We start from the raw sequence: 12891 nt of genomic DNA, 5'->3' as shown, positions 1-12891 counted from the left end.
CAGGCAGGGCGCACCCTCCCCGGCACCTTCAGCCACGAGCCAACGCTCTGGGTCGGGTAAGAGGAAGGGAGAGCACCCGGCAAAGCTCCTGGAGAGGCCCCGGTCGAGCTCGAAGGCCCCATCGGAGGGGGAGCGAGGCAGTGTCCCCCCCCCTCAAGGATTAGGCGGTGAGCGCACCTAAGGTGGTGAAGGCCTTAATCCATCCGGCCAAGCCCTCTATCGATACTGTCGCGGCGGCCCTGGCTCAGCCTGTGGAGGCTACACCAGTGGTGGCGACCTCGGGGCTCAGAGTCTCCCTGCCACCTCGGAGGGAGTCCTCTTTTGTGCCCATCGATAGGACCCCCGTGAAACCCCCGGCGGGGAAGAAAAAGGGGGGCAGGGCGTCGTCGTAGATTCGGCCTCAACCTCAGAGGAAGAGCTGATTGAGGTCTTAAGCCACGGCCTTGGCGTGGAAGAAGACCGGCCCGTCGGGATGGATCCCGACGCAGGTGACGACGACATCGTCGAGGGTGCCGACGGGGCTCCTGATCGCCCGTCGGATTCCCCTCTGCCAGTGCCGCAAGACAACTCGGCGGCCATTTTGTTGGCTATACAGTCCTTATGTTCAGAGATAAGGACGAGACTACCGTTGCCGACGGAGGAACCTCTCCCGTCGGGGGATCCTGAACCGGGACCTTCGGGTGCTCCCCCTCCCAAGAAAAGAAGGATTCACCCTCCACCTCCTTTTCAGCCGTCGCGCCCCGTCCAGACCTCCTCCCCGTCCACCCGAGGGATGATACGGGGACTGACACGGCAGCGACAGGTACGGACGACGAGGTATACGACAAGGATCTACCGTCGTCACCTCCCACCAGGGTTTCTCCGCCCGACGAGATTGGATCGTTCGACTCCATGATAGCCAGGGCATCCGAGCTTTTCCAACTCTGCCCTGAGGAGAAGAAAAAGGAAGGATTCCTTTATCAACGGCGCGAGGCCAAGAGGAAGACGGTCCTCGCGGTGCCTCTACTGGACGACATTTGGGATGAGGCGAAGAACCCTTCCACGACGCCAGCTAGAAGAGACCGGTACGAGAAGAAGTACCGGGTCCCGGACGCGGCCCCCCTGTGCCTCCGGGCGCAGCCTACCCCGGACTCCGTCGTCTCCGCGGCGGCCAGGAAGAAAGCGGGGGGGGTGCGGCCTCCACATCGACTTCCCCACCGGACGGCGAGGGAAAGAAATTGGACGCTATGGGACGCAGGGTCATCTCGTCGGCAGCGACGACGATTAAAGCGGCCAACGCCTTGGCTATCGTGGCCCGCTACGACAAGGAGCTATGGTACAAACTGGCTCCCCTGCTGGACTTCCTACCGGACGACAAGAGGGCGGATGCCCTGGAGATCCTACAGGAAGGCGAGGTGGCGTCGGACCACGCCATCACTATTGCGACGGACATCGCCGACACTGGGTTTCGCCAGTTGGGCAACGGCGTGTGCCTTAGGCGGCGTGGATGGCTCAAGGCTACGGACTTCCGTCAAGACCTACAGACCAGAGTCCTGGACATGCCGTTCGATGGGAACAACCTGTTTGGGAAAACAGTGGACGATTCCCTTCAGGCCATTAAAGCGGACACTGAGACGGCCCGGGCCCTTGGGGTTCTGCAGCAACGACGGACACCCTTTCGGAGCAGCGGAGGCAAGGGCGCCTCCAAAGGTTCCGGCGGCGGTTTCTCCACCTACCGTCAAGCGGCCCGCTCGTCGTCTCAGGAGGCCTACAGAGGACGAGGCAAGTCTGGCGGACCCCGCCGTCGTCGCCAAGGAGGTCAAGGCGGCAAAGCCTTGTCGAAACAGGATTGAACCGGCCGTGGGGTCGGGCCCCCACCGAAGCACCCCGGTGGGAGGCCGGCTGGCGAGCTTCGTCAGCGTGTGGGAGTCCATCTCCACCGACCGTTGGGTGCTGGACGCCTTGGCCCGGGGCCACGCGCTCGAGTTTCAAAGAAGGTGCCCGCGCGTCCCCCCCGTGGCCAGGAAAGAGCTTCACGTCCCTCAGCTTCTCCTGGAGGTAAAAGCGATGCTCAGGAAGGGCGTCATCGAACTCGTCCCAAAGAGGCTTCGGGGCTCCGGAGTTTACTCGAGATACTTCCTCGTGAAGAAGACGGGAGGATGGCGCCCCATCTTAGACCTGCGACGTCTGAACAAGTTCATCAAGGCGCAGAAGTTCCGGATGGTCACCCTCCAGCACGTCCTGGGGCAGCTGGAGGAAGGAGACTTCCTGTCATCGTTGGATTTGGAGGATGCCTACTTCCACATTCCCATCCTAAAGGGGCACCGAAAATTCCTCAGGTTTGTGGTCCAAGGGCGTCGCTACCAGTTCAAAGCCCTCCCCTTCGGACTACGGTCGGCACCCAGGGTATTCACCAAGTGACTTGCACCGGTGGCGGCGCAGCTGCGCCGCGAGGGGATTCACATCTACCCCTACCTGGACGACCGGCTCATCCGAGCCAAGACGAGGGAACTCGCCGTGGATCACACGGCAAGGACCGTCCAACTTCTCACGGACCTGGGATTCTCTGTGAACTACGCCAAGTCCCACCTGGTACCCGTGCAAAACGCACTGTTTCTGGGAGCGAAGCTCGACACAGTGTCCCTTCTGGCCTCCCCGTCGGAGGAAAGGACCAGGTCCATCCTGGGCAAGGTACAGCGGATGTTGGTTTCCGACGCGGCCAAGGTGAGGTCCATCAAGTCCCTCCTCGGAATGATGTCTTCTTGCATCTACCTCATTCCCATGTGCAGGCTCCGGATGCGCCCGTTGCAGGAGTTCCTGGACGCGCGCTGGATCCAAACGACGGGCGGCTTCGAGGAGAGGATCACACTCGACGAGAGTTTCCGCCGAGCGGTCCGGTGGTGGGGCACCCGCGTGCATCTGACGGCGGGCATGGACTTCCAGACCCCAGACCACCAGGAGACAGTGACCACGGATGCCTCCCTCGAAGGGTGGGGAGCGCACACCGCAAATCTGCACGCGAGAGGCCTCTGGCTCCCGACGGAGAAGTCCCTCCATATCAACTTCCTGGAGGCTCCGTGCAGTGTTCTGGGCCCTCAGGTCCTTCCTTCCGTCCCTCAAGGGCAAGGTGGTGAGGATCTTCACCGACAACACCACCACCATGTTTTACATCAGGAAACAGGGCGGAACCAGGTCCCCAGCACTGTCCAAGGAGGCGCAGGACCTGTGGCATTGGGCAGTCGCCCAAAGGATGTTTCTGGTGCCGTTTCATCTGGCAGGGATAAAAAACACCATCGCCGACTCACTCAGCAGGGAGCTGCGCTCGTGCCACGAGTGGGAACTACGGCAGGATCTAGTGGATCGCCTCTTCCGACGGTGGGGCACACCACCGATCGACCTGTTCGCGACGGCGACGAACTCCAAGTGCCGGAGGTTCGCCAGCAGGTTTCCCCAGGCGAGGAGCATGGGCGATACTTTCTCGTTCCCCTGGGAGGGCCTGTTCCTCTACGCTTTCCCTCCTTTGCCACTGCTAATCTGGCTTGTCAACCAGCTCAAGAGGTCACGGTGCAGGATGATCCTCGTCGCACCTGCGTGGCCGAGGCAGATATGGTTCCCGGACCTTCTGGACTTGTCAGCGTCCCCGCCAATCAAGCTGCCGGTGGACGCGGATCTACTCTCCAGGGAAGGAGGCGCCATCCTCCACCACGACCCGAAATCGCTGAAATTGCAGGCCTGGCTCCTGCAGCGCTAGAGTTTGGAGGATACGACATACCGGCCGACTGCAGAGAGGTTCTTGCAAAGGCCAGGGCGTCCTCGACTCTTAAATGCTACGGACACAAATGGAAGAGGTTCTCTGTCTGGTGCCACGCACAGAGGATTAACCCTCTACGGATTACGGCTCCCCAAGTACTGCCGTACCTGCTGACGCTGGCCAAAGCTGGACTGGCACACGCGTCCATCAAGATTCATCTTGCTGCGATCTCCCGATACACCAGAACCACGGGCCGGACGTCCCTGTGGTCTCATCGTCTGGTGAAAGAGTTCATGAAGGGACTGTTCAGATCGTTCCCGCCGGTGAAGGCGCCGGCCCCGGCGTGGGAGCTCAACGTGGTGCTGACCAAGCTCATGGGACCTCCGTTCGAGCCTCTGCACTCGGCCCCGTTGAAGTTTCTGTCATGGAAAACAGCGTTTCTTGTGGCCATCACCTCCGCACGACGGGTGGGAGAGATCCAGGCCCTTTCCTGCAAGGCCGCGTACTTGACTTTTCACGACACGAGGGTAGTGCTCAGGACGCACCCCTCCTTCATGCCCAAGGTACCGTCCGACTTCCATCTCAACGAACCCTTGGTGTTGCCTGTGTTCTTCCCGTCGCCTTCGTCGCCGGCTGAGAGGACTTTGCACTCGCTGGATGTGGCTAGAGCGCTGAAGTTCTACGTGGACTGCACGAAGTGTTTTCGGAAGACGTCACAACTCTTTGTGAACTTTGGACCTGTCAATCAGGGGAAGGCTCTCTCGAAGGCTTCCATTTCCAGGTGGCTCTCCGGCTGTATCATGTACTGTCATCGGTTGGCAAACCGACCGCTGCCTGGCCGTCCGAGAGCCCACTCCACCACAGCGATCGCAGCTACCACGGCGTTCTTTTCTGGTGTGCCCCTGCTGGACATATGCAGGGCTGCTACGTGGAGGTCGACACACACCTTCACGAAATTCTACTGCGTCAATCGGGATTCCAGGGAGGAGTCCAGGGTCGGCCAAGCAGTGCTGCGCAACCTGTTCGCCTGAGGTGAGCCTGGTGAGGAGGTAAGATGCTTAATGTTGAGTTTGATGTAATGCTTAATGTTGAGCCTTTGCCACATCCCGTGGTTGTGCATGTGTGTACTGCTATGTATTCTTTATTCATGAGCATGTGAATCCATGCCAGACCCCATGCTGGAGAAGGAACAAGTTACTTACCTGTAACTGTTGTTCTCCAGCATGGGTCTGGCATGGATTCACATGTGAACACTCCCTCCTACCCCTCTGCGGCTCTTCACTTGGTCATACTGCCACTTCACGTGCTTCCAAATCTGAAGATGGCTGCCAGAGGCGGTGCTTAGGTAGAGGGCAGTCATTGGCTGTGGTCAGTATGACGCAGAGACCAGTGATTGGTTATTACTACGAAAGACAGATCAGAAACGAAACTGATACTGGTTTTTTCTTTACCGAGGATTCCCAGCCTGACGACGGGGAATATTCATGAGCATGTGAATCCATGCCAGACCCATGCTGGAGAACACCAGTTACAGGTAAGTAACTTGTTCCTTAACTTACACTGGTATAATGAAATCTCAAACATCTACTGCCCTACTCCTTGATTATGTTTTTAATGATTGTGTAAAATTCTTTAAAATATTCAAACGGGGCCTTAGAGTACTTTGAGACCTGGTGAGGTAAGACACAGTAAAGATTACATGCTCAAAACTGGGACCTGTGTGTATTATGTTGATGAGTGGCTCTTTTATTTTTATTTTCTTAATTCTGATATTTGTCTACAGTGGGTTAACTAAATTGCACTTGCTGTTCTTTTCCAGGTTACATTTGATGAATCTACAGATGAATTTGCATCTTACTTCAATAGACAGTCTACACCCAAGATTCTCATTACAACTTCAGATCGGCCTCGAGGGGTAAATATTTATTTTACTTGACATTGCTTTGGGATACGGGCTGTCCCAAAGCCCCTTTATGTCATCTGCATAGATTTGGGGTTACCTTCCCCTTAAATCATCCCATCACTTTAGTGATATTTAAGGTATGCAGAGCAATTTGGGGCATGTTCCCACCTCCCCCCGCACCTCCTAAGGTTAGACACATCAGACGTCTTGGACCAATCCGTGCTGATGAATCCCGGTGCCATCATGGAAGTAAGAGGACTTGCAACCCATCTGTCCACCACAATTAGGATTGCTAGCTACTAATTCTGCTCCTCCACATTGCAGTATCTGCAAAAATTATATTCAACAGAGAATGTTCATATCGGAACTCCTCTGCATAGTTTGCTGCCTTCTTCTCTCATCATTTTCCAGTACCAATAGTAAGCCACTTCCTCCTGAAATCATAAAATGCACATACATTTGGAGAGGGAAGTTGGTCAAACACCTAGGCGAATGTAGATCACCTTATCGGACATATCAGTCTTTTCGATCCTCCCATCTACTTGTTCTTGGCCCAAGCCAGTTTGATTGTTTTTAAAATGTGTCCATTTATGTTGGTAAATGGCATCTAAATAACCTCAGGTCCAGGCTGTTACATAAGATTTTCTTTTCCGTGATAAATCCTCTTGACCTGTCAACCCCAGGACTTTTTGCTGGGCTTTGATAATTTTTCCCTCATTCCTAGGTGAGTGGAAATCTTTTTTTATTACTATTATTTTTTCCCCCTCGCCTAGTTTTTTACTCTTTTTATGGGTGACCTTTTTGTGTCTCTCCATAGTGATTGGGGTTATAGTTTCCTATAACTTTATACTGACTGTAAAGTACTATACTACTGAGCTATACTGGGCACGGGTGGTATAGCTCAGTGGCAACACGCTCGTCTTGGAAGCAAGAGGACGCAGAGCAGCGCAGGTTTGAATCCCGGGTCCGGGCTTAGAATCCTTCGGTATCGAGCGCGTTCTAAAAAAAACTATTATGGCAGCACACAGCATTTTAAATGCAGGGCCTTCCGTTTTAATTCTCTTATTTCTTGGGTGAACTACTGTTCCCAAGAAGTAGAGTGGGATTCCCATTCCCTTTACATTTATTTTAGTGAGCCAGCGCACCCCACATTAGTGCTGGGGGGGGATACAGTGTATCCCCTTTCTTACTTGCCTGGTAACATTTGTTACAATTTACTTGAATGGCTGGTGGCAGTGTAATTACTTTTATGAATTTTAGTCATTATTACTCGCAGACTGTTAAATCAGCCTCTGTAATGCACATGAGGGCCACCATTCTGCTGGAATTGTGGGTTCTTTCATTTTTCACTATTTCTCGTTTGCTTGTTTCGGAGGTCTTTTGCCATTCTAGGCAAGAACGACTTTGGTTGTGGTTTTGTCTTTGGCGGAAATCCTTTGTATTCCACGCCTAGGCTCCAGAGTGTCTGAGAAGGCAGGAAGCGAGGGAGGAGTCCAAAACTCTGCAGCCTTTTGTCTTTCACCTTGCCTGAAAGGAACCAGTTCCCAATGGCGGGTGGGGGGTGGTGGCTGACTTGATTGGACAGCCAGACTGCCCCTTTCTGTAAACTGCATGGAGAGTTTGCAGAAGTTTTGCTGTAGTTCCTGATAAATACTCGGAACCTGGAAGCTGCTGACCAGTTGACCACCGTAGCTGAATCACGAGAAAAGATGAAGAAAAGACGTCTGTAGCGATTTTCCAAAGTCCGAATCCAGCTGGCACTTTGGTGGACCCTTGCTGGACCTCCAGAGACAATATTCAAATCCCTGAATTCCCAAGAGTGCAAGACCGAGAGAGTAAGGAGATCAGACCAGTGATATTCGTTCTTCATCTGGCCACTGTAAAAAGCTGCCAAATCCACAGAGCCATGACAATCCGAGAAGAATCCTTAGTTGGAGCCTCTTCTGGTGTCTGCTGCTTCAAGTTCCTATCCAGTGTTAATTTCTTCAGTCTCCAGACCAACAATCCAGGGACCAGGTCCTGTGCTTCTGCATCCTGAAGGCATCCACCCAGAAGCTCTTCTTTTCACCTAGGGTACTGTGTAGGGTTGGGTAGTACTTATCTTAAGCCTTGTGTGAATCCTGTGAGTCTGAGTGGGAGATTCGTGTGGTTGGGAGCTTTCCCTTACCATTCGCCCAGTCCTAATGCTCGAACCTGTGTAGAAAATCTTCTGTGAAGTCCCTAAACACTTTCAACTAATTCTAAAGTGAATACTTGCTTGTTTAAGAAGATACCCTTTGGAACTCTGACTTTCCTGCAACTGAACCCTATCCTGGCTTGCTTTCAGCTGACTCCTAGACCACTAAAATTCCTCTTCTGCCTCTGAGAAAACTCATGCTATAGACAATGGAAGGACTGGATAAGATGAGGATTCTCTGAAAGAATTTACAAAGTATCATGAAGTGTTATACTTTTTGAATTGCATTCTGATTCTCTAAGATGTACATTAGTTCTTACTTGCTTTGCATCGTGTCCTCCCACCCCCTTCTAAAAAGTAAGTGTTGGTACTGTTTTATTATTCTTAATAGAATGAGTGTAAAAGCTTACCAATAGGGTTTACTACCTACCTTGAATAACAGATTGTCATTCTCAAAGTGTACTATTGGGTTTGTTTTTTCTGATCTGCTGTATACAGATCTAAAACAGTCTGCGAGTTAATACTTGTCTTTGAGTTGCTTGTAGCCCCTCTTAAAAGTATGAGGTTCCTTACTTAGCTTGTAATAGTTTTTCTAAAACTGGTGACCCTGGGTTGTGCTTAGTGCTCTTCTAAAACAGTTTCATAAAGTTCTTACTTATCTTTGAGTTGCCTGTAGCCCCTCTGAAAGGTATAGTAGGTCAGAATTGTATGTCACATTTTTGAACTAGAATTACTTTTTAACTAAAGGTTACTGTGCTAATTGCTGGTTTGATGCACCTTGTAAATCGCATCAAACCCAGGGGCATCAGGGTGCTGTTAAGACAGTTACTCGTAGGTTAAGGCACAAAGAGTCTTCTAGGTCAGGCTTTCTCAGAAAACGTTTACTCACAGAGCCAGTGTTTTAAGACTCTCCTGAAAACCTAGTAATATTGGTCAGATCGTAGTGCCGGTGGGAGACCGTTCTAGTGTTTTGCAGCAATTTGTAGGGAAATTTAACACTCGCCTTTTGACCTTTTTGAAGTTCGGTTGAATGAGTCGCTTTACATAGGCAGATCTATTTGGCCTGGAGGATTGTGCTTTCCTGATTTTTCTCTTGAGGGATATGGGGGAGCACGCATCTGTGAGTGATTGACAGGGTTTTAAACAAGATTTGTTCCCGTATTCTGAGTCAACAAACATTCATTCTTGCTAACAAAATGTGCTCAATTTTGGGTAGGTTGAGAGCTGCTCGTAAAGCAGTGTTTTGGATCACCTGCTTTTTCTGAAAGTTGTGGGCCGAGGTGCCTCCAAACAAAGTAGTCCATCCTAGATCTGATAACTGCATGGGCGATAGTAAGACTACTATCAGGGGGGATAGGAAGGGCTTAGAAGCATTAATCAGTTTTGTGGTGTGGGCCGCGGTGGAAGCAATGACCTTCACTTGCCTAGACATGCAGAGCGTCGCATCCAGGTAGATTCCTAAAGTTTTCACTGAAGAGGAGACCGGGACCGTAATGCTGTCAAGGTTAAAGGAATAGTTCACTCAAAAATGTTATTGGCTCAAAAGATTAGCCATGATCAAAAATATATATTAAAAATATAAATATTTATTAAGAAAGTTGCTATGTAAACTTTTGAGCAAACAAGGCTCAAAGCGTTTACATGGGAGCATCCATTATGTAATTTCAGGCAGCCTTTTCAGCTCATGTTAAGCTCTGGCCTTGCGGCACTAAACAAGCAGCAAAAGCCCCCTACTGGGAGCTTTTGCTTATTGCAGCCAGAGCAGAGCTGTATATGGAGGACTGCCTTCACTTTCATTTTACGTTTGCGGTGCTCCCCAAGCCCAGGGAAGCACAAAAAACGTAAAATGAAAGGCAAAATGCAAATGCGCGCCAATTATAAATGCAACATTTTTGTGTGTTATTGCCGTGGCTCGGAGGAGACCGGGAAACGTAGAAAGAAAACCACAGCATTTATAAATAAAATAATGTATTTGTTTGCTGTGGCTTCAGCTTTGAGTCTCCTAGGCTCCCCCGGGTCGGGGAAGCCCAGGAAATTCAAAGCTGAAGCCACCACAAACATAAATACAAAGTTATAATGCTGCGGTTTTCTTTCCAAGTTAGAAAGAAAACTGCAGCATTCATTTTGCAGTGCTTTGAAAAAAGAATTAAATTTAAAGCACTTACCATCAGCAGCTTGTGTTCATCTCTGCTCTCCGGCAATAATGAAGCCAAAGCCACCTGCTGGTAACTTTTGTTTATTACAGCTAGCTGGCTTTTGCTTCATTAGTTCCGCAAGGGCAAAGATTAACACAAGCGCAGGAGGCTCATCCGTTTCACAAAATGGATGCCTCCAAGTGCTTTAAATGTGTGACTTTGAGCCTCATTTGTTCAAAAGTTTACATAGGAAATTTCTTAAATATTTTTTATATGTATTTTTGATCATGACCCTGTAAAAGTGCTAATTCCCTTCACCTTAGGGACCCCCCCACCCCCAGCACCTTTGCTGGATTTTGAGGACTTGATTTTATTTTCATGGAGAGTGTGAGCCTTTTTTCCCCCCACTCTCATGTATTTTGATGTGTGCTTTACTCTTGTGTTCTTTGATTATTGTGTTTTAAGAACTCCATAGGCATCATCTTTTCATGTTACACAGCGCCCTCAGTGCAGTAACTCAGGGAAGCCTTTCTAGGCTCTCCTAAAAGTTACATTGATTTTACTAGTATTTTTAAATTCCTAGACCCAGCACACACTATCTTACAATAGAGTGCTAGAGGGGTTACCTAGTATCCCCTATGTCTAGAAACCTATGTAGCAGTCAAAAGCTACCCTTTCCTATCGAAATGGCTGGTGGCAGTGGTTTTACAACGAACTACCATGATTTTTCCTGACCGCGAACACCGGTAGCTAAAAATCGCAGGAGCTATGTTTTTCAAGATGGCGCCTAAGCCCCCGTTGTTTAAACAGGTCCTGGTCTTCTTTCACAATTTCTTTTTTGGAAAAGTCCTTCTAGAGTTTGTCTCTGCGCGCCAAACTAGGTTCGTTTCTATGCCTTTGGCGGGCTTCAGGACTGAAGACCACCTCTGTCGTCTGTGTCTGGGGTGGGCAAGAAGTGAGGGAGGTGCCCTAAACTCCCTGTGCTTAGTCTCCTAGGAGACCCAAATGCACTCTGGCGTGATTGGCTGGCTGACTGTCCGGCAAGGACAGCCACCCTGCTGGGTGAGTGGCAGCTAGGATGGAATGAAAGGGAGAGAACTTTTTACAAGTCGAGTCTCTTGATTTGGAAGGCAGTCGACCACTGGAACGAAAGAACCGAAGACGGGTTGGAAGAGGATGGCTGCTGCAACTACTGGGACGTTGGTTTGCCCGTTGGAGCCCTGCTGCAGGTCCGAATCACCAAGTTCATCTCGACAGAGAAGCCCCTTCAAGGACGACTTCCTTTGAATTGGTAGGACCAATCAACTCGTAAGCCACCTGGATACCATTCTTGGAGCTGGTTAGGATTAACCAGGGAGAAGGACACCAGCTTGTGTGCTTGAAGAACAGCAACCGGAATCGAAGATTTGCCAATTTGCCAGCTTTGTGATCCGTCCCCGTGCAGGGGTCCCCCGACGTACTCCCTCTTGTCCCCATGACAGAGGCTCAGGAATAGCGAGATCTGCAGGAACTGCCAGGAACAGAAGTCTTCAGCTGCATCTTTTTCTTCAAAATAAGGTACTGTGAAAACCCGACCGAGAGAACTTGCCTCTCGCTGCAAAAGTTTGTGGTACTTTGGCAACTTGCAGGCCTAGTCAGCTTGTAACCCGACATACAAATCTTTCTTCCGTGAACTACTTCTAGGAAAAGTAGCAAAGACTTTTCCGTTTTAAATACTAGAACTGTTTTTACTTCTACAAGACACTAGCACATTGACTTTGGCCTTCCTATTGCATTGAATCAACTCCTCTGAACTCAAATTATTTGCTCTGTTTTAAAGTAACTAATATTCATTTTATCAATTTATGCCTTTTTGCTCCTTCAATGCTATTTGGCTATGACCTCAAGGGAGCTCAACTTCTTAGTAATCAGTATTGTAGTATTATTTTTGTGTGGTATTGGTTTCCTCATTTAGTGAATACTTTATAAATGATTGTGTAATAAATTAAGAAGTGTTTTACCAAGAAACCTTGAGTATAAATTCTTACAAGCTCACATTCCCTCTTGAGATGAGCCTGGATGCTCCGCTCGCTACCAAAAACTGTGTGGTACAGACATATACCAAAGATTGGTTTTGCTTACACCTGTAGTCCTAGTTGTCTGTAGTGGTCCCAGAGGGTACTGCATACAAACTTTGCCTAACAGGCTCATCTTTTGAGCCAATAACATTTTTTGAGAACTATTCCTTTAAGAGACATATATTGTACGTTGCTTCTTGATCACTGCCTGTCAACCACAATGAAATGCTCAGTCTTGTCGTTGTTGAGGCACAGACAATGCGTGGCCATCCATGCCTGGTGGTTAGGGAAACAGTGGCCGAGTCTACTAGATAGTTGCCAGAAAGGCAGGAGGAGGATTTGCGTTGTATCAGCGTAATTGGTGTAGGATATGCTGATAGTCTAGAAGGTCAGAGGGGCTTGGTGAAGGGTGGGGAATACACAAGAACCTTGTGGTACCCCGCGGGAAATACAAGAACCTTGTGGTACCCCGCCGGTAATGGGAGAAGGGGGGGCACTAGCGTTCTCTGCAAATACTGACAGTTGTAATGTTTGTTAGAATGTAATAACATTTATTTAAAAAAAAAAGTATGAAACATGAGAACGCATTTAGAGCAGCAAATAAAATGTTCAGCTTTGGAAAAAAAAATACTGACAGTTCGGTTTATAAAAGAGGCAATTCAGGCAGTAGCTTCAGAAGAAAATGTATGTAGCCTGCGGTTTAAAAATACACAATAGTTGCTAGAACGCGTCCACTGCCACCAGCCATAACTAGGAGATGGTCTATGTGACTAAACTATCACATAGCAGAGAGAAGGGGGATACTAGGTATCCCTTTGGGACTCCACCTAGGATGGTGTGTGTGCGCCAATCTCTGACTATAAAGATTTGGGAGAGAGATCTCTCTATCC

The 12891-nt window shown here is 49.7% G+C and overlaps 1 protein-coding gene across 1 annotated transcript in view; it reads left to right on the top strand.

Annotated features, from left to right (window-relative positions):
• Positions 1-12891, top strand: part of RPF1 (ribosome production factor 1 homolog) — a 231025-nt gene that overhangs the window by 133785 nt on the left and 84349 nt on the right. The window contains exon 4 of the mRNA XM_069641594.1: positions 5550-5645. Within this exon, the coding sequence (XP_069497695.1) occupies positions 5550-5645 (96 nt within the window). The remainder of the gene's footprint in view (positions 1-5549; positions 5646-12891) is intronic.

The sequence above is a fragment of the Ambystoma mexicanum genome, chromosome 1q (assembly GCF_040938575.1).
Source record: "Ambystoma mexicanum isolate Mex_15411 chromosome 1q, UKY_AmexF1_1, whole genome shotgun sequence".
In the NCBI taxonomy this organism is placed as follows: Eukaryota; Metazoa; Chordata; class Amphibia; order Caudata; family Ambystomatidae; genus Ambystoma; species Ambystoma mexicanum.
This window is presented reverse-complemented; position numbering and strand designations above follow the sequence as displayed.